This window comes from Squalius cephalus (assembly GCF_949319135.1).
Source record: "Squalius cephalus genome assembly, chromosome: 21".
Lineage (NCBI taxonomy): Eukaryota > Metazoa > Chordata > Actinopteri > Cypriniformes > Leuciscidae > Squalius > Squalius cephalus.
The window spans coordinates 8,059,721-8,082,162 of record NC_137142.1 but is presented as its reverse complement, the minus strand read 5'-3'; the positions used below and the strand labels follow the sequence as shown (position 1 = coordinate 8,082,162).

The 22,442-nt window shown below is 37.0% G+C and overlaps 1 protein-coding gene across 1 annotated transcript in view; it reads right to left on the bottom strand.

Moving 5' to 3' along the window:
- Positions 1-22,442, bottom strand: part of myom2b (myomesin 2b) — a 63,032-nt gene that overhangs the window by 36,989 nt on the left and 3,601 nt on the right. The window contains exons 6-20 of the mRNA XM_079854873.1: positions 20,665-20,753; positions 19,697-19,747; positions 19,438-19,602; positions 18,471-18,632; positions 18,144-18,285; positions 13,955-14,154; positions 13,813-13,866; positions 12,943-13,070; positions 10,936-11,119; positions 10,493-10,667; positions 7,082-7,203; positions 3,685-3,872; positions 3,429-3,555; positions 1,695-1,873; positions 1,444-1,558 (exon numbers count right to left, since the gene is read on the bottom strand). Of these exons, the coding sequence (XP_079710999.1) occupies positions 1,444-1,558; positions 1,695-1,873; positions 3,429-3,555; positions 3,685-3,872; positions 7,082-7,203; positions 10,493-10,667; positions 10,936-11,119; positions 12,943-13,070; positions 13,813-13,866; positions 13,955-14,154; positions 18,144-18,285; positions 18,471-18,632; positions 19,438-19,602; positions 19,697-19,747; positions 20,665-20,753 (2,081 nt within the window). The remainder of the gene's footprint in view (positions 1-1,443; positions 1,559-1,694; positions 1,874-3,428; positions 3,556-3,684; positions 3,873-7,081; positions 7,204-10,492; positions 10,668-10,935; positions 11,120-12,942; positions 13,071-13,812; positions 13,867-13,954; positions 14,155-18,143; positions 18,286-18,470; positions 18,633-19,437; positions 19,603-19,696; positions 19,748-20,664; positions 20,754-22,442) is intronic.

Genomic DNA, 22,442 nt, shown 5'->3' with positions numbered 1-22,442 from the left:
CCGGAACGCGCCCTGTGTGAACAAAAGCTAGGACCAATGCCGTAAGGGGTGTGTTGTAGTGCTTTTCAACGTTAGGGCTGTCAAAAAAAAAAATTCGAATTTCGAATTTTCGACAAAAAACAAAAACAAAACAAAAACAAATTTGAATGCAAAAAACGTGCATTCGAATTTGTTGTGTGTCAAGAGGTGTGCGAGACATGATGATGACGTAACTGACGCAGGTTTTTTTCGAAATCGCTTACATTTGTTCATTATTTATGAACAATTGTTTGAAAAGTTAATGCACTTTAAAAAGTGAATGTCATTTCATTTCAATAAAAGATGTGATGCTTGATTTGGTTTATATTTGTTTATTGCGTTCGCTTGTGCCCTCTTGTGGGCGTAGGAGACAATACAGTACTATTTAGTATTCATAATCAGTATTGCCTTTAGAAATCGAATGTACTTCGAATTTTGCTAATATTTAAGAAAGAAATTCAAATTTAGCTTTTCAGCCATTTTGACAGCCCTAACGCACGTGCCATCGCAATGACATCCTGATGCCACGTGTGTTTATGGGATTTTTACGGGATGTGTGTGAACGCACACACAGATTCCGGAAAATCACTGGCAGTGTGAATGAACCAATCAAACGATCCCGGGACAAATCCCGGAACACATTATCCGTGTATTTTCCGGAATCTCTGTGTGAAAGGGGCTATAAACAGAGAGAAGTAGCAATGTTCTTCCACAAGACGAGTGCAGTTCTGTTTATTAACCGCTATAGAGCGCCACAAGTTAAAAACTGCAGCTTTAATCTTTGAAACACAAATTAAGATTTTTTTTTATGAAATGTGAGAGGTGTTTGTCCCTCCATTGAAAGTCCATGTAACCAAAAATTAGAAGACTATTAACAATAGTCATAAAGGCGTCATTAAATAATTCCTTAAGAATCGAACAATTTAAGACTTTGGGTTTGGAATGCCATGAGGGTAAGTAAATGATGAAAGAATTTTCCTTTTTGGGTGAATTAACCCTTTAAGGCAAGTCATTTTTCAGTGTCCGTTTGCGTAATGGCAGCTAAATCTAGCATAAATCCAGTATTTCCTATCTACTATTTTGACAAACAATCTATGTAATTGTTTTTCGAAATGACAATTCATTTACAAATGACATTTATTGTCTCATAAATTGTGATTCTTAAGCTCAGAATAACTGCAAAAAAAAATAAAAATGCATGCTAGTTTTTTCGCACACAAGTTCGAGAGTAAACAAACTAAATTAATTGTCGCTTTGAATTGAAAAAGGGACATCTATTCTTTCAGCTGACACATTCAGCATCACAATGCATCCATCAAAGAAGCAACTGACTCTGTAAGGCAGAACCACATTGATTTTTTTTCCCCCCATTCAGATATGTATCTCTATGTCTTGAACAGTGTCTGCTCTACATTACATGTTTACCTGGCAGTGCCTTGACACACACAGGGTCAGAGGGGGTTGAAGCCATGCCAATGCCCTTGGCATTCTCGGCCAGTACGCGGAACACATAAGATGCGCCTGTCTCTAGACCCTTGACCTGTAAACATTGAAACCGTACATTTGATAAAGCCACAGAGAAGTGCACACGTTTTCATATTTCTATGTCTAGCATACTGAAATAGTAGTACAGAAAATCTGAGAATATGAGCTTGTCTGCACTCACAAATCAATACCTTGAGATAGCAGTGGTTGACTGAACTTTCGTTGACTTTGCTCCAGGTATCAGAGCCTTTCCTGGATTTCTCAATGAAGTATCCAGTGATGGCACTGACCCCATTGTAGACAGGAGCCTTCCACTCCACCACCAATGAATCATCCCTTACCTCAGTGAAGGTCAGGTCATAGGCTGGACCTACCAAAGCCAAACACAAGGCAATTAAAGCTCAAGTTTTTCATGCTTTCAAACATATTTGGGTAAATCTCTTGAAAACATGTTCAGGTGACATTTCACCTTAAAATCCAACAAAACTGTGGAATGTGAAATGATTTATGTAAATTTCACATTCCAAATCTCTAAATTTCACATTCCAAATTTCACATTCCAATCTCCCAAATTCTAATCACTATAGTAAACAATGGGCGTTTTTCTTCTGATGTTATTATTATTATGCATTTTTGTAAGCCGATTCTCATTTACACAGTACATTAAATACCATGATGTATAAATACTTCAAAATTAAATGTGAAAAAAAGTGCATTTATTTTTTATCTAGGGTAAAATATAACATGTCATATTTGGATCATATTCTTGAAAACTTCTGTGAGGATCACACACGTCTTTTGAGTTTCTTGCAGTTCTTGACTGTCCAATACACTAATGTCAGAATTGGAGCATTACATAATGCAGGCTGGATTTGAACGTGTCACTTTGATAAAAAACAGCTTTTTTGTGTGTGAAAACAGCTATCAATCACTTTACTTGGTTCACTTGAAACACAGTAACAAGGATTGAGACATGTATTAATCCTTCATTTTTAATGATGCTGATGTAGTCTAGAGGTGACTGGCAGGGTCAATATATAACCAAACAGAGCTATAGAGACCTCATATTCCCTTTGTAGCCTTTAACAAGGGTTTTTAACCACCTAAGCAATACATCTTACTGCAGAGGATCTGTATCTCCAATAAAAATACTGTAAATCTGCTGAACAAAGTATTCAAGTAATGTTTACCAAGAGTTGTGGGTTGGTCTCAAGGATGAGTGTTTAGCACACATAAGACTTTTACTTCCTCTAAAGTGTTCTTAGGGCAGCACATAAAACAAAATGAACTTAATGGAGATTTGTTTTAGTTTGTTAAAGGAACAGTTCACACAAAGATAAAAATTGCCATAATTAATTCACCATATTCATAATGTTCCAAACATGTATGACTTTCTTTCTTCTGTGGATAACAAGATTTTTGGAGAATCTTCACATACACTGAACATCATCTGTTCAACGTTACCATGACTTTCAAACTCCAAAGATGGCAAAATAAAAAAAAAATTAAAAAGAAAGAAAGGAAGAAAAAATCCCTATAAAAAAAAGGCCATGTGACTTTGACTTTGCAGAACTGTCAATTGCTTTTTTGGGCCATTTATTGATCTTGTAAAAGCCTTTGTTATGCCTTGGTTTCAAAGTTTCAAATTCAGCTGATTCTGCAGTAACATTTTACAATAAGGTCTCATTAGTTGACCTTGGTTAATGGACTAACTACTGTATAACATTAACTAATAATGAACAATACATTTGATACAGTATTTATTCATATTTTCTGATATTAGATCTCAAAAATATCTTTTAATTTCTTCTTTTGTGTTGCACGGAACAAATAGCAGCATGCAGGTTTTGAACGACATGAGGGTGAATAAATAATGACATAATTTTAACAGTACAAGTAAAAACTATGTACACACTTCACATTACCTGGCTCAGGCATGGTCCAAGCCTCACATTTAAAGGACATGCTTGGGGTTGAGGCACCACCCAATCCAACCAAATTAGCTCCATAGATCCTAAACTGATACACTGACCCAGCTGTCAGACCTCCAACCTTCAGAAGATACAGCTCATCTTAGTAATTATTTTACAAGTTAATATTATATTACATAATATTATTAGAATTATAGAACAGTATAACCTGATGTAACAACATGCACAGGATGCTGCAATAAATAGACACCTTGTGCAGGGTTTCCTTAATGGGTGGGATGTTGACCTCCTTCCACGTCTTCTTGCCCACATTGAATTTGTCAATGTAATAATCAGTGACCTCTGCTCCTCCAGAATGGATGGGCTGCTTCCAGTTGAGAACCATGGATTCCCCGTCACAATACAGAAGAGAGATGTCGTAAGGGGAAGAGGGCAACTCTGTGGAGAAGACAGATTGCTGTAGCTGACCGTTCATATTACTCAGTATCTTCAACAAAGAGGAACATGCGCTGATGTGCAGGCCACATCTCTGGCTTGTAATATGCACATTTCAGAGGAAAAGATGTGTCCGGAGATATAACCTAGAATGGTGAAATGCATTTTGTTACACATTACTGTTAGCCTCAAACTATGAGAATGCTTTTCCATAAGATAATGTAGGGCTTTGTCCGTTTAAAACAAACAGCATTTCAGTTATGTTAGATTTGGAACACTGGAACAATGTACATAGGCAGCAAAATGGGCATCATATACACTACCATTCAAAAGTTTGGGGACAGTAAGATTTATTTTTAAAAGAAATTAATACATTTATTCAGCAAAGATGCTTTTTGAAAAAAAAAAATCTGAAAAAGTCCACAAAAATATTCAGCAGCACAACTGTTGATATAAGTAAGGTATAATCCACTGCTAGCTGTGCTTAAAACCATTTTAATGCACGACGTGGAGGCAAAGAACGGCACAACACGAAGCAAAGCTTTAAAGGATTAGTTCGCTTCAGAATTAAAATTTCCTGATAATTTACTCACCCCTACATCATCAAATATATTGATTTCTTTTTTTCTTCAGTCGAAAAGAAATTAAGGTTTTTGAGGAAAACATTTCAGCATTGTCAACTTGTTTCTGTGCTCCTGTTTCTGTGTGTGTGTGCAGCGCGATCTCCAATCTCTGTGTGCGAGTGACATATGTATGTGTGCGCTTCAGTGAGAGCAGAGCATTAATACAGAATGGCGATTAAACTGACTTGGAACTACCTGTGCATTAAACAGTTTTATTGCAAATTTTCGTCGTGTATTCAGACAGGCCATGGTATAATAAGAAATGTTTCTTGAGCACCAAATCAGCATATCAGAATGATTTCTGAAGGATCATGTGACATTGAAGACTGGTGTAATGTCTGCGGAAAATCACATTTTAAAGGAATATTACATTTTAAAATATATTTAAAATAGAAAACAGCCTTAAACATAAGTCTTCTTTCAAAATGTTTTTTTTTTTTTTAAATCTTACTGACCACAAACTTGAACAATGGTACAAATAGTTAATTAAATAATTAATTTAAAAAATTGTTTATTTTTATTAGACTGAAGTATTTTTATCAGTATTATTTGATAATTAAATAATTATTTCTATTGTTTGTCCACCATCACGATTTATCTCAAAGCATTATGGGATTGCATTCTGCACCAAAGATTCCATGCTGCCTTATAACTGACCAAAATATCTTTGAAAGCAGCATTATCATAATCAGCATGTGATGCTTTAAAATGTTTCCTATAAAGTCAGCTCACTAGGCTTTAGAACAGAGCCTATACATTTTTTTTTAAATAATTGTGTGCTATCAAAATGCTACAGAAGGGAGTTCTGAGAGGATTTCAGCACTTTGTGCGGTTTGCTATGGTGTTCTGAGTTGTTGCTAGGTGTCACCATTATGTTCTGTTTAGCTTTAGTTTCATTTTCATGGACTCTTATTATGTTCCTCTTTGTTGCCGTCTGCCTATGTTCCTGTTTGGATGTCATTAATCAGTTGTCATGGTGATGCAGTATGTTCCTAATTAAAAGCACACCTGTTCATCATTTGAGTTCAATCACCCTGTGTATTTAAGTTCCTCCTTTACATTCAGTTGTTGTCTGGTATTGTTTGTGTATTACATGTTGTTATGTTGCCTTCTTGCTATTAGATTACCTGAGTGTGTTTTATTAAAGAACCTTTTGTTTGTGGAAACTTGTTTGAACCTTTTTCGTCGTCTTCATCTGAACCTGATCGTGACACTAGATGGTTTGCTCTGCCTGTTTTTTGTTTTTTTCACCACCAGATAGACGATATATTCTCCTCAAAGAATCAATATTGTCCATAACAAAAATGGTATGAGACAAGATATACTACTTCATAGATGCTTGTTTGAAACACTTTGAGAAATACTTTCATCTGATAATTTCATCTAAAGAACTCATCTATTTTAATTTAACCACTGTTTTGACTGGCTGTTTCTTACAGACACGCCTGCACTCTTAGGACAAAAATTTTCATCTTTATTCTCATCTTTTGAAGTCTCCGAGTATGGAATAGTCCCCCTGAGTCCAAACAGAGGATTGCTGTTAGCTAAAGCTAAAGAGTTACAAAGTAAACCGCTCTACAAATCATCCAGATCTGTAAAAATTTAATGGTCTGCTGGCTGAAATAACTTCTACTTGTTGATTAAGTGTCCCACAGAGATAGAGAAGACAACAAAAACACATTCTGACTCATTTGGTATAAATTATTAAACCAATTTAGCAAATGGTGCAAGGTTTGAGGGGAATAAAACGATTTTTAAAATCTTTTGCATACAACTGTGTACGATCATATCTTATATATTCATAGTGTGATGGCTATATATTTCATACTATGAACAATCTTATAGCATGGTGACTGTATATAACACACATAATGTGTATACTAATATGTAGCAATATAAAATGCTTTTCCATATCTTATTTTGCAAATCAAGCATCATTTACAAAGGAAAGGTATGACTTGATTAAATGATTCATCTGATTATTTTCTTTTTATTTGTAACTTGATGGATCCAAAAGAAAAGATTATGCATAACTAATGAGTCTCATACTGTAAAATAGTTGTAAAATAGCGGGCAATAATAAGCAATCTACAGTTACACTTTGTTTACACATGATGTGATTTGTAAAAACTAAATCGCTTCCATTATAATTAACAATGTTGTCTACAGTGCATTAATCATGGTAAAAATCACTGTAACACACATTCTCTTATGGTTTATTGCTTTAATAAATAATATAGCAGAATCTAATGGCTGACACATTTCACCGCTCAACTCTACTGTATATTAAAAAACATTTGACTTGTAAAATTAATCTTTTCTGTTGTTACTGTGTGGCACCTTTCCTAAGCACTGCCTATGAATAAAGATAAATATACACCTTTTCCAACCTGTTGTTGTCATTAAGGCTGGTGGGCCATTTCTGGTGGGTACCTTACTTTTTGTCATTTACTACACCATGGGCTATCAATAACAAACACCTAACGCTGAGAAACAGCTTTTGAGTGTGTTTGGAAAAGGTGCAAAATAAATTGTAGTTGGCTTCTGGATGGAATGTAAAGGAGATTGGGTCATGAGAGCCAAACTTACTGAGAGCGGCTCTCACAGAAAGAGGAGCCGATTCCTGGGATTCATCGCTGAGGCCCAGCTCGTTGATGGCTTGTACACGGAAGACGTACGTCTCACCGGTTGTCAGTCCATGCACGACAAACCTGTGAGAACCCAAGAATGAGGTAGTGAAAGAGGAAGTTTCTATTCCGTTATTTATCCTTTGCAGGGAATAACATCATCAAAAGAAACATGTCAGCAATACGAAATCCTGATACAAGCTTTCTGGCATTTCAGTTGTTTTTATGTTGTAATGTGCAGTCACATTTTGATTTGGTTTAAATTACCATATACACTGTCATGCACTTTAGGGCACTTTCCATGAATCGGATTTACCCTGGTGTCCCATGACTTATTTAAAAGCATAAGAGGTACAAATGTAAAGTTAAGTTAGTTAAAAATCTACAAATGTTAGTAAAAGCAAAAAATAAAATACATGTAAAATATAAAAGTATATATTTTTATATAACCTCATAAAAAAGCAACATTTTAAGGAAAAAATGAGAAAATCACGGTTTTGTAAAACACTACATCTGGATCATATTCAGAATGATGACCAAAACATAGATGGAGTAGACAGAGTCCATCAACACCCCCAAAGCTTCACAGTCCTATAGCTCTTTTTTCATTCAGTATCATTAGGCAGTTTTGATTTATAGAGTTTAATGTTGATGATCACATTATTTTGCATGTGCATATGATATGAGATAGCTTGTTTTTATGTACTTTTATGTGTCAATTTGTAAAAATAAGCAAATAGCTGGAAAAGATAAGAGACCACTGCAAAATTAGCAGTTTCTCTGGATTTACTATTTATATTTATGTATATGTCTTCCAAATTTCAATTAAAAACAACTGGTCAAAATAACAAAACAGATGTCATGTTTTCGAATAATGCAAAGAACACAAGTCTATATTCATTTTTAAACAACACAATCATAGACAGAGGGTGAACCAACTCCAGGGTAAGGATGGATGCGCTTCCTCCTTAAAAACACAATAGAATGTAATGAAATAGTTTCAAGGTGAACTGCTTGAATTTTTGTGCCAGGAGTGGCATAAACTCACCAAACAGGAATGTGACTTATTGGTAAGAGAGCATGCCAAGACGCATGAAAGCTGTGATAGGAAATCAGGGTTATTCCGCCAAATACTGATTTCTTAACTCTTCTGAAGTTAAAACAACTGTATTGTGTTGTTTAAAAATTAATATAAACTTGTTTTCTTTGCATTATTCAAGGTTTGAAAACATTGCATTGCTTTTTTGTTATTTTGACCAGTTGTCATTTTCTGCAAATAAATGCTTTAATGATATTTGGAAGAAATGTTGTTAGTAGTTTATAGAATAAAACAAAAAATGTTCAAAGTGGTCTCTTAGTTTTTTCCAGAGCTGCTTGTTTTACAAATAGGTTACGTTAAAGGAGAACTCCGGTCAATTTTAACATTGAGCTCATTTTTTTGTACATTTGGAGTGCTGTCAATACAGAGAACAATGACAAAAATCGGTGTTGCCTACACCGTGTTATCCTCTTTTTAAAATTTGCACCCTGTTGACTTCAATGGGGCAAGTTTTAAACCTGCTTTTAGCCTCTTAACATCCTTGATGTGTCATTACAAGTGCACAGGTCATGTGAGTGATTCCTTCGGAGTGAACACGGGTCAATCTGACTGCAGTAGATGTGAAAGATATGAATAAAAATGATATTTATTTAGCCAGCGCTCATACCTGTATTTACATCCTGTTTTCGGTCAAAGTCCATAGTAATCGATTGTCGAGTTCACGCGCATTGGTTTAGTACCTATGATCATGCGCGTGAACTCGACAATCGTAAATACAGTAAGAGCTTCGTTGTGCAGTGTAACAGCGTCATTGATTTCATAACGAGTTTTGGCAAGTGTCCATATAAACTCGCGCTGTGTGTCACAGCTTGGCCGATTGGAAAGGGATTGTTCTGTGATCGCTTTCTGTATATTAATCACAGTTTAAGTAAGATTATTTTCATCCTACTAAGAGAAACGATGTGAAGTTGATCGCTACTTCCATATTAAATCACTACTTGTACTTACCGCTTGCTGGAATATAGTTGAAATTGCCCCCTTCGTCAGTATGAAACGCTGAGAGAAGCCTGCTTGATATTATCCCAGGTTAGAAAAACAGTCCGTGGTGAAATGGACAGAGCAAACTAACAACTTCGAATTAAACTTTTGCGGTATCCGATTATAGATAAACATCAACCGTCTGTTGACATTTCGCCATCAATACGCCTGTGTTCCTGTGGGCGGAGTTTAGTCTAAACACGGTTCTGGTGATGTCACTAAAGCAGGATGTAGAGGGGTGTAGTCCAATCCAGGCGTTTTTTGTAGTCAACTTCTGTTAAATAAAATATCTCGCTTGGCATTGAACTTTGAGCGTTATAATTTTACAGTTTATTATTTATACTCTAACAACAACATTACACACTAACTAAACTTTGAAACATGGAATCGCATGCAACGGGACCTTTAATTGTCACTCATAAATATAATCATGTTTAAAGTTCTATTTTGTGTAATATATGGATTAATGAATTAAATATGTATGTAAATATAATTTAAAAAAAATTGTTATAGGATAATATTTAAAGTTACCGTCATAGAGATTAATGTTCCTGTGAGCTAAATGCTGCTGAATAGTAAATGTTGCATTTTAAATATTTGAATGGCTCAATGTTTTTTCTCTCAATAGTAAGTTTGCTGAATGACCATATAAGAGAAACATGAGGCAAGTTATTAAAACCAATGGCTTTCCTAGTTCATCAAGTGTTTGACCAGTATATGCTTTATTTTTCACGCCTTGTGATTGGCTGAGGTAATGTTACTGAGGTTACTCACTTAGGGTTCCACTTTATTTTAATAGTCCACGTTAGACATTCTACTAACTACAAGTAACTTTGCAACTACATGTCAACTAACTCTCATTAGAGTATAGGAGGAGTGTCGTAGACTGTCAGTAGACTGTTAGGTTATGGTTAAGGTGTTAGGGTTCGGATTAGTAGAATAAGTTGACTTGTAGTTGCCAAGTTACTTATAGTCAGTAGAATGTCTGTTGGGGGACCATCAAAATAAAGTGTTAGCAGATATTAAGCAGACAGTCTACTAATAATCTAATGACAGTTAGTTGACATGTAGTTGCAAAGTTACTTATAGTTAGTAGAATGTCTAAAGTGGACAATCGAAATAAAGTGTTACCCTAATTTAATTTCTTTGAATATTTTCTTAATATTTTGTTTTATTTTATTTACGTTCATTAAATGTTAAACATTTTTCAAGAGTTTTTCTGACCTGAGTTTCAGACCCTTTTGTCTCTATTCGTGGAATTTGCCTCAAATAATTTCACCTTGACTAAGCACATACCTGGTATGCTTATTGGGTTTGTGATTGGATGAGGTCCAGTCCTTAGATCCTTTCACGCAAGAATCAATGTAATATCCAATCAGGTTATTGGGATCCTTTGGAGGTGCCCACTGAATTAGAACAGAGGTATCTGTCTCCCTGGTTGCAACAACTTGTCCAGGAGCTGAGGGCACACCTGAATGAACACAGAGCTTCATTTCAGGGGTGACTTCACCAACCAGCCTAATCAATCCCTTAATGACCTATCATGCATGAATTAGTTCCACTACAGAAAGGCAGATAAAAGTTCATTACTGCCTTAAAACCAACATCAAAGTCACAACCTGACCAAACTTCAAAGATCTATATTCCATTTCATATGCAACAGTTTCAACATTTTAATATCTTTACTAAATGCATCAGTGGTGTGGTGGCCTTTGACATGGTGGATTTAGAGCATTTACCCTTCAGTTGAAGTGTTGTTATGGCATCGGTAGGCTCGGAAGCATCACTGATGCCGTACATATTAGCGGATAGCACACGGAAGAGATAGTCCTTTCCCTCGGACAGGTCGAAGACGGCATAGCGAGGTGATCTGATGGGTACTTTAGTGTTCACTCTCTGCCACGATCCTGCTCCGACTTGAAGCTGTATGAGACCACAGCCATTAAAAACACACGATTACACAAATATGTATTGTAAAATGAGATGGCAAAATGACTGCTGTGCTCCTTACTGTGAAAGGCTTTTTTAAATCGCAAATATTCCTAGACAGTAATGAGATTAAATAGAGCAATAGAGCAAATGATTGACAATGGATTTGCCACAATATCAAAGTCTACAATCACAAGTCAGAGTTCCCAATATGAACTCAACATTTCTCATTGAGTAATTTTTGTAAATCTGTGTGTTATGTGTCATGGTAAGCACACACGAAGATACAAGTGAAGAGTCTTTATTTTAAACCAACAAACACAGGAACTAAATAAACGCAAGAAATAAACGCAAACCACTTAAATGATAAACGAGAGCCGACACTGAACTGGGCTGCGTTCTCCGAAACTACCTTAATGCTACGTCGTTCTTAAGTTGTACCTTAAGAAGTACCTTATCGTTAATACGTGGTTTCCGAAACCTTCTTAGTTAAGTATACCTTCTGTAAGTCATACGTTCGTAAGGTTGGTCTGGAGCGATCTTAGCTATACCTTATCGCTGCTGACGGTTCATACCGCTAGTGGCCACCACTACGCAAAAAGCTTTTTTACATCGCAGTTTAATTACACATAGAAAATTTTATATGAACATTTAATATAAAATCTGATTTAGTATTAAAATTACATTTTTACTTTACTTTAAAAATTTACACATAAAATACTTAAGTTGTTATAGCCTACACCCAGTGTATGGAAGTGTTTTCATTAATAAAGTTTCCATACACTAATGGTTGTTAGCTTTTTTAATTACTATCCTAAGGCACATCAGCTGGCGAACCATTTGACAGAAAAGGCTTAGGAGTCTATATAAAGAAAGATGAGTTTACACAAACTTTATAGCTATGGCAGCAAGACAGCGAGTACTTGTTTTAAATCAAAGACGGCGCCGTCCGCGGAGCCAGTTAGTGTATGTCAACTACATGGCTGGTGGATAATCAGCATACGTTGTGGAGAACATTAACACACTTATGGCCGTGAGGGTTTGGGATTGCACACTTGCTAAATTATAAACACATACTCATATTTATTTCTGCATGTACATATTTCAATGAGCCCCGATAAATGCAGTTTGTAGGCTACTATTTCTAAAACGCTTCTTTATAAAGAACATTGTTTTCTCAATACTTTACCTATACCGCTGTGAAGGAAAGAGCGCACAATCGATCATCGAGGCATCGATATCAACCTATTCAGCGCCTCCACCATGGACAGCACCTGCTAAGGTCGAACTTAAGAAGGTTTACCTTAAGCAACATCCTAAGGTATAGTTCGGAGAACACACGTAGGAAAGGTATACCTGTAGTTAAGGTGTACCTTTTGAGTCTTCGTAGCGCGCTAAGAGACAACGTTATCGGAGAACGCAGCCCTGAACATTACAGGGAGTATAAATACCAGACGAACATAATGACAGACAGGAGCAAATCAAACAAATTAAGACATAGATACATAGTATCCAAGAAAAACTAAACTAAACAGAGCCGGGAAACAGGACCTAAAGGAATATCACAATAATAGTCCATGACAGTGACACTCTGCTCTTAGTATATTGACTCATTTATTTGTTGTTTTTGTTTTTTGAAGGAAGAGAATCTGAAACAACTGATAACTGGGATAACTGAGAACTCCATATTCTTATTTTAGATGTTAGATGTTTCTTAATTGATTAAAGGTGATGTAAGAAGAAAACCAACCAAACTGCTGAATTAAAGTTTGTGACTATTCGGCTGGGTTAATGTCTGGAAGTGAGCTGAAACTAACCTTCTCAATGTAATACCACATGGGGGCTTTGCTATGGTAGACTGGAGGGACCCAACTGAGCACAACATATGTTCGGTCCGTCTCTGAAGTGCAGACTTTAGAGGGAGGTCCTGGAGCTTTTCCCTCAGCTGCAGGCAAACCACATCAAACAGAATTACTGTTCTACCCTGAACACATAGACACACACCAATACGCACGCACACACACACACACACTAGGAAATATCCCACCATTTTCACTAGCTTTAAAAGCAACTTTAATATTATGGACTGATATAAATATCATCTTTGCTGCTGCTGCTGCTGCTGACACTGTTATCTGTACACACATACACTTATATATGCACATGGGTGACACTGGTTAATGTGTTCATTTCAACTTGAAAAAGAACCACAGATGTTTGTACGTTCCCTTCCTGATGGAATTCTCATCAAAAACTAATCAGTATCTCTCCGAAGAGAACCAATTGTGGGCTGGATAATTATTGCTAATTTTGAAAGCGAAAACCATGAAAAGAATAATGGGGAAAAGCACAAAGTGACAGCTGTTGTCATCTATTACAGATTACATATGCAAAGGTAGAGTGACTGAGTGAACAAACGGAATGATATCAGTTCCGCCACACAATATTTAAGGATGCAGTATGGATGTCATTTTTGAGCACTTGAAGGGCACTGAGGTACAGGGACATTTTCTTAGTTAGGTCGTTCCAAATGAAAGAATTAACTATTATTGAAATATTATTGAAATTTCCAAGATCGTTCCATTATTTTAATCGATTACATACATTTCCATGACTTTCACAGACATACAAATCACACTTTAAAATTTTCCAAAATTTTCAGTAAATAAACCAGGATTATACAGTACCTTCAAGGTCATCATAGTAAGTCACAACGTCAAGTCTCCCACCAAGTTTTGTGGCTGTTGAAACAAACACCAGTACATAAGGAGCATTATTAACACAAAATCGAGTAAATAAACATAACCGTATGAAGACGTTTTTGCTTACTATGAAGTCTCTCAAACTCTGTGGGGTCCAGAGCGGCAATGGGTTCAGATACTCTGGAGGGTCTGCCAATGCCACGCGAGTTGACGGCACGCACACGAAAGTAATAAGAGTGTCCCTCAAACAGACCCTGCACGGGATATTTGCATATCTTAATAGGGGAGTCGTTACACTGCACCCAGTTCTCTGTTCCAACTTCACATCTGCCCAACAAAAGTGAAAGGAAAAACATGAAAAACAACAAATATGGACAGTAAACAAGATGTTCCTATCATTACTTCCACATTACTCTGAAAGACTGATATTTACAACCCACTTTTACATTCTGAGGAGATGATTTGAGCTAAAGAGCATTCATACATAATTGCTGATCCATGCATCACTTAAATTTCGATCTCCGACAAGAGTCAATTTCAGCTCGATACTAGTGCAGTTAAAAGTGACAGGGAACAAACTAATCACAGGCTGTACTAGCATATGCAAAGTAACCTATGTTCCAGGAAAAAAATATGTGTTTGTATAAGCAACTTGGAAGAAGGGACTTTCTTTTGTATTACAGAGAACCTGCAATTAAGCTACTTCAATTTAATATAACACTTAAAGCACACTTTAAAATGTATGAATGTCTTTGTCTCAGACAACAGAATATCAAACCAAGGTAAATTTATTTTACAGAAACCACGAGCACACTACCAGTGTTTCTCAACTAGGACCAACATCCCAGAATGGTTTTTATATCTCCCTTGTGACACTGTCACATATGCCACGTTTCAACCGCTCTATATATTATAATGATATTATGCAAATTAGAGTTTAAATATGTTTACATGCTGTCTTAGTCATTTTAGTCAATTTAATTTATCTAATCTGTTTTATGTGTGTAATACTTTATATGATTATGGGTCTGCCTGTCATGTGAGTGATCACATGACAGGAAATAGGAAGTAAACTGCATAAAGGAAGCAGCATGGCAAACAATTAGAGGTCACTAACAAATGCGCTGATGATCACCGAACCCGGACTGAGGAGTTGTATTCTTACCTTTCCAGTTACAAGCATTTTGACTATCACTTGGATTGTATTTACACTGTTGGACATTTGCATTAGGACTATCAACACACTGGGATTCATTCGGACTGTTTAAGGGTAAGGTGTTTTAAGTCTCATGAAAATATTGTAAATACACCCTTGCTTTTGCAACAACTGTTGTCTGTCAATTTTTTTTTAAACACTTCTAACTCTGACACAGTATAATCTGACCCCATTGTGACTAAACCGAAACGGCCGAGGGTTACACCCTATTTAATATACCCTATTTAATATAAAGTTGATGAGTTGAATCAGGTGTTTTAATTAGTGAGATATCTAAAGTCAGAAAAACACCAAGCCAACATTCGGCCATCGGGCAATGTTGGGCCGTTTTTGAGCGTCAGTCGGTTTAATTTCTTCGGTGTGTTCCGCAACGTTGGCTCTAGTCAGTGCTGCTTGCTTTGTATAACCACAGTACTGATGCACGGATCGCGGTTATATCAGCAGACACTGTCAAGTAATAAAAAATTACATTCCAATTAATTGCGGGTGGGATAAATCATTAATGTGTTGATTTTAATGAAGACACAGAACTCTCATTTCACAGTAAAATGCAACGAATGTGCATCACTCTTTTACTTTTGTTTACAACAACAACGTATAACATTCCATAAAAACCCTCATTTGTCCGCATTTCATTACGGTAGGGGATACACACGTAGATGGGCCACCAAAGAGACAGCCCCAGCTATCAGTTCCGGCCAGCAGCCATTTCACCATGTAGCCCAAGACTGGTTGCCCACTGAAGCTAAGCAGGGCTGAGCCTGGTTAGTACTTGGATGGGAGACCTCCTGAGAAAACCAGGTTGCTGCTGGAGGAGGTGTTAGTGAGACCAGTAGGGGGTGCTCACCCTGTGGTCTGTGTGGGTCTAGTGATGGGGACACTACTGTATACTGTCAAAGAGCACCGTCCTTCGGATGAGATGTAAAACCGAGGTCCTGACTCTCTGTGTTCATTAAAAATCCCAGGATATCCTTCGAAAAAGAGTAGGGGCGTAACCACGGCATCCTGGCTAAATTTGCCCCTTGGCCTCTGTCCATCATGGCCTCCTAATCATCCCCATATACTGATTGGCTTCATCACTGTCTCCTCTCCACCAATAAGCTGGTGTGTGGTGTGCGTTCTGGCGCAATTTGGCTGTACAGTATATATAAATACTATACATAAATAGTGTATGGCAACACTATATAAATGTAACAAATTAATTATTAGCCGGTCAATGGCAGCCCTGGTGGCTACGGAGAGGCATTTATTGTTAAATTGATCTGATATAAAAGAAAAGGACGTCCTTTTTGCTGGATGCCCTGCTTTCCCCTGGTCTCTTCATTGATGCAGTCGTCGAAAATTTTTAGGAGGCAAAAAAAACAGGTGGCAGCATTCCAGAGATTCTTCCCTCGCCGGACTCCGGCCCCAGCCGTCTACTAGCTCCTCACATCGGCAACAGCAAAAACAGAGTGTTGCTTCGAGCTCCCCCTCAAAAAGAATGGGGCTCTGGATGGCTCTCTAAGCCGATGTCTTTGTGGGGCGGTCGGAACTGAGGACCGGCTTCGGCTAAGAGGCCCTGATGCCAGATGGGTCAGGCCCCATCCAGGGAGAAGTGGTCTATACCAGTGTGCACTCTCTTTGGTGCCTTTAGGGAGACAATCTGCCAGTTAATTTTTTCAGTGTCCGCCCAGTGACATTGCAGCTCTGGGAAGCTCCCCCCTCTGAGGAGGGTACTGGAGAAGTATGTTTGCTTATTCCCTGCCGGTCAACCGCTTCAGGGCACCGAACTTATAACTCGAAATGCACTCGCTTTGGCTCTGTGTTCTCAGGAAATTAATCGGCCACCTCTGGTGTTTCGGGGCGCAGTGTTTTCCAGCGAGTTAACCCTCTCATTTCTGAGGTGTTTTCTGGGCCCTGGAGGTGTTCTGATATGCCCTGACATTTGTACTTATTTCTGTAATAACATTTCCATGGCTAAAGTCTGATTACACTGTATTCAGCACAAACTCTGCTACAATAATATGTGAGCAGCATGTATGTAAAAGTTTGTAGTTTTGAGAAAATGATGCAGAGGAATGATGAAGTTTGATGCTTTGTTTTGAGGTGATGGGGTGTTTACAGGTTAGCATGGCTCACGCGTGGATGATTAGCGTGGGTGTGGACACATTATGGATAATGAGCAGACGCTTGAGAAACTGTACCTCTCATTGGTACCTCTCAAAGAAACAAAGTACCTGACTCAAACATTTGGAAAAAAAAAAATATTCTGGGGGTTTAAATTAAAATATTGGTACATTTGAGGGTAACAGGAGGGTTAAGCTGGACAGTGACTTTTTTTATAGAGCTACTGTACAGCCAAAACAATATTTGTTACATTAATTTCCTATTATCACTGTAAAGCTGCTTTGAAACAATCTGCATTGTATAAAGCGCTATATAAATGAAGGTGACTTGACTTGACTAGACTTGGACTCCACACCGGGTTCTGAAGTGCTGATGTCCTAAGCATGTGCTCGCCATGATTCACACTAGGACAGGTACTTGTCAGTATATCGTAGTGGGTATTAATGTTCCCATAGCATTACCCTCAGACGCAGCATAGAGTTGCCTTGAAAGGGAATGTCTCGGTTACGACTGTAATCCTGGTTCCCTGAGAAGGGAATGAGACGCTACGTCACCTTGCATTCCTCCTCCATGCCTGTGAGCGACTTCCTTCAGACAATCAGAAACTTACGATGTTTGGTACGTGTATCCCTTATAGCTTCCTGGTTATGAAGTCATGTGTCACAGGATGATGTTCCACCAATAAGTGATGTGCTTCAGACACAATCACGCAGAGGAATTCCCATATCATCATCAGCATCTCGTTCCCTTCTCAGGGAACCAGGTTTGCAGTCATAACCGAGATGTTTTGCAGTGACTAAGCTAGTGTTTAGTGGATCCATGTTGTGTTGATTAAAAATCATTGAAAAACTGGCTCAAAAATTAGCTCAGAGCAACAACATTCAGACATTTTAAAGCGTCCAAATACTTTTTTGAGGACACTGTATCAAGATCATTTAAATAAATGTATTCAATAAAACAACTCCCAGACAGACACCTTAGTCAGCGCAGTCACCTGTCAACAAAGAATCCAATGATGGGTCCTTCAGTGGTGGTGTTAGGAGGTTTCCAGGACACGATGACATAATCTCTATTAGCGTCATGGATCTTGATGTCCATTGGGGCTCCGGGAGCTTGAGGAACTGGAGGTGGACCATCTGTCAAGGCAAAACATGATGACTCCTACACATCACTGATGCACTAAGGGGAATCACTCTGAAACAGATGTATGTTCTATATGAGATTGTCAGAGATGAATTATGCTAATCTGGACCTTTAAAGGCCATCAAAAGAATCACATAAGATTTTCCATCAAGCCTGGGAAAAGTTCATAACTCTTTACCATCAACGTAGACGTAAGCCCTGTGGACCGCATCACCTCCCTTTGTCACCATGCGGAGGGTGTAAAGACCCTCATCATCCTTAGCGAGTTGAGTAAGCGTGAGCTTGGCAACACCTCCCCCAGACTCCATTTTCACCCACTTCGACTCTTTCAGGAGATGCTCTGGAGGGCCAAAAAAACAACATGGGGTATCAGAGGAGAGAAAATGAAACTATTACTTTTGTAGAATATAATGAGATTGGAGTGAAATGAGTCATAAACTACAACTAGACATAAAAAGCTATTTCTTTAGTACATGACTTAACTGCAAAACAAAAACCTACAAAACAACTTGAAAATTAATATCTGACCGGAGTGAATGACTCAACAATGAATCAGTTGCAGTTGTCATTAGGACAGTTAAATAGCTATAAAAATTTCAGCAAAAAATAAAAAAAGTTTTAGTATTATCCAGCCTTTCACCAAAATATATATTTCATTATTTATGCATTTGCAGAAGTAACATAGTATCTAGAATAAAAAAATAATAAAAAACAAATTTTCCTCACTATCATTAACTATCATTAAAAAACTATCATTAAAAGCAGGAATTTATATTCATCAGTATAACAATAAATAGCAGTAATTACTTAAACACATTTATTTTAAAAGCAATGTCAACAACTGCGCCAAAAATGTGAGATGTATGCTCTCACATTCCTCTGTTGCTTAGGTCCAAAAAGTTACATCATATGATAAATCATATCAATGAGCGAAGTGTGTAATTTCTGTGCCACTAGCAGCACAAAAAACGGACTTAAAAGACTGGCTCAACCAACTGGCACGTGTTTGTCAGTCAGTAAATAATAGGAGATTAAAAACAGTCATTATGTTTGCAGTGCACAAAAATGACATGCTTAAAAAGGGACCTATGAATTATTCTTAACAATAAGAATAACTGGTGTGACTTTTGGTGGCCACTTCCTACCATCTCGGTACCACAGCGCCTCAGGTTGCAGGTTGGCAAGGTTGGGGTTAATGGTCATCTTGCAGGTCAATGTGGCCTTTTCGCCTTCTTTTCCAAAGGTCACGCCAAACGTTTCAGTGAAGGTGATGTTAATCTTTGTGTACTTGATTTCAGGTAAAATGGCATCTGAGAAACAACAAAACAGTTCCTTTCTTTCATGACCTGTTTTTAAATCATCCCAGTTATTCACTCTTTATTGAAAGGAGGCTTTCCCACTTACACTGGTAAGGCATCCAGGAATAAGGACTGGACTTCTCTTCCTCCTTGCACCCTATAAAGCAGACACAACCAGAAGTAAAGGTAACACTTCAGAATACTGTTCCTTCATTAATGAATAACTACGCAGGAACAAATGTGTAACGCACCATTAACATTCTAGTAACTACTATTAACTAACAAGAAACTGATTAATGAATTAGTAAGTAATAGCGCTCAGTCGAATGTGGTAGTTCATATTAGCTAATCAGTAACTACTATTTTTCATACCTTAATGAAGACTACTAAGAACTACTATTAACAGGTTCATAATTAATATTAATAATGCATAATGTATAATATAAGGTAATGGTAACCAGTAATGAATCAAGTGTTACTACATCCTTCTAAAGGAACTACTAATGGGTTTTTGTAAGGTTTTGGATAGTAATGACTCAACTGTTACAACATCTTTCTAAAGGAACTACTAATTATTTGGATCAGTATTCTAAAGTGAAGATCATGGGAACACATCGGAAGGAATTACTATTCAAAATCGAATAAATATCTCAAAAGTTTACAATGACTTGAGTCAATATTAGGTAGTTATCATGTTTTTCACTTTAGAATACTGATCCAAATAATTAGTAGTTTCTTAAGAAGAAAAAAAATAGTTACTGATTAGCTAATAGGGAACTACCACATTCAACTGAGCGCTATTACTTACTAATTCATTAATCAGAGTTTCTTGCTAGTTAATAGTAGTTACTAGAGTGTTAATAGTGTATTACTCATTTGTTCCTGCGTAGTTATTCATTAATGAAGGAACGGTAAAGTGTTACCAGAGTATATATTGACTTTTTAAAGAAAGGGATCATAGTCTACGTTTGGATAAAAAACACATTTGTAATTTGTAGACTTTTTGGTTCTCCTGCAAATTGTATCTTATTGTAAGGATGCTTAGATACCAGAAAACAGGAGAAAAAAGCTTACTCTTCACAATGACGGAGGCCTGGGAGGAAGCCTGTCCGTGCAAGTTTGAGGCTACAGCCGTGTACATTGCAGTGTCATCAGTTGCACACCTACAGAAAACATGTATAACTCATTCACAGGTGTCTACAACTTCAATCAATACACGACTGGACCGCAACACAGTCTTCTCCCACTCCACTAATTAATCAGTCAATAAATAATCAACATGATTGCTATTTGATTGGATATATGCCACAGTCATTTCCTAATTGACATTTGGAAAGCACGTAAAGTGCTTCCCCATCATGATGGATAAATTGGCAGTTAACTAATGCTCTAATGTCAAGAGGATAATTGCTCCAAACTAAATGCTAATGTAGACTAGCGCCTGCTTTCGAAACGTGTTCAACACGGGAGCCTCTAAGGCTTGAATGGCAAACACGAGACGCAAGGGAAAGGAAAATGAGAAGACTGTAATGTGACCTTCGGCGTGACCGTACTATATTAGAGACGTTCTCATAGCCCCTGCGGTCTTGAGAAGCATGGCTGTCTGTCAAAAAGTGAAAGGTTTGGTCATTTTAGAGGAAATGTGGAACACCAAGATTCACCTGTGAGATTTGGCCTCTGAATGCAAGAAGCCATCAGGAAAGTGACATAAGGGCCAGGGTGAGTTTTTGTGGGACTGACAGGGTGACAGCAGTGAAAGTCATCTCTCTGTAAGGCGCCGGAGTGTCAGATGACACCAGACTCAGCACTTTGACATGAACAGCTGACAGCAGCTCAAGACGTGGGCGACCAGCCCTGGACTAAATTGGAAAAGTTCACATGCAATCCCATTGACATGACTTCCTTTTGTGGAAATTCACTTGTTAGTAACATTTAAATGTATTTTAGAGGGTGAATCTCATGAAATGTCTAAGAGCATATCCTTTGAGGTCAAATTGCACCACAAAATATTTTATAAAGAAATAATTATTTGAACTAAAAAAATTTGGAATATTTTAGAATTATTAAAATGTTTTAGAATTGTTTGACAATTATGCATATTTCCCTTATTTTATTACTGTAAAAAATGATTAATTATTTTCACATTATTTATGTATTTCTTGTACCGCTGTTAATTTAATTATTATAAACTGTTATTACAATAATTATTTACATAAAGGCAAAAACATTTTTTTTTTTTAATAACCACTGGGACTTGCACAAAAAAAAAAAAATACTAAGGCACATTGCAAATTTGGTGGGAATTAACTTTTTTGGTACAATAAGGTTCATTAGTTAACAACATTGGTTAACATGAACTAAGAATGAACAATTCTTCTTCAGCATTTATTAATCTTAGGTAATATTAATTTCACCATTTACCAATACATTATTAAAATCAAAGGTTGTATTTGTTAACATTAGTTAATGCACTGTGAACTAACAAACAAACAATGAACCAGCTGTATTTTTATTAACCAACATTTACAAAGATTAATAGATACGGTAACAAGTGTATTGTTAGTTGTATGTATTGAAAATGTATTGTTAACTCATTGTTAGTTCATGTTAGTTAATACATTAACTAATGTTAACTAATGAACCTTATTGTAAAGTGTTACGACTTTTTTTATTTGACTTAATGGTCATGATACAGTAGTAATGTCACAATGCAACATCCTACTGGATTTAAAATGTTCTATGCAAGTGTATTTATTTATTTTGGGAGAAATGCAACCTGGACATGTTTTTCCTGAGATTCCTACAAAAGTTTTTCGAAAGTTTAATAACTTGGAAGTTTCCTGCTTTCTGTG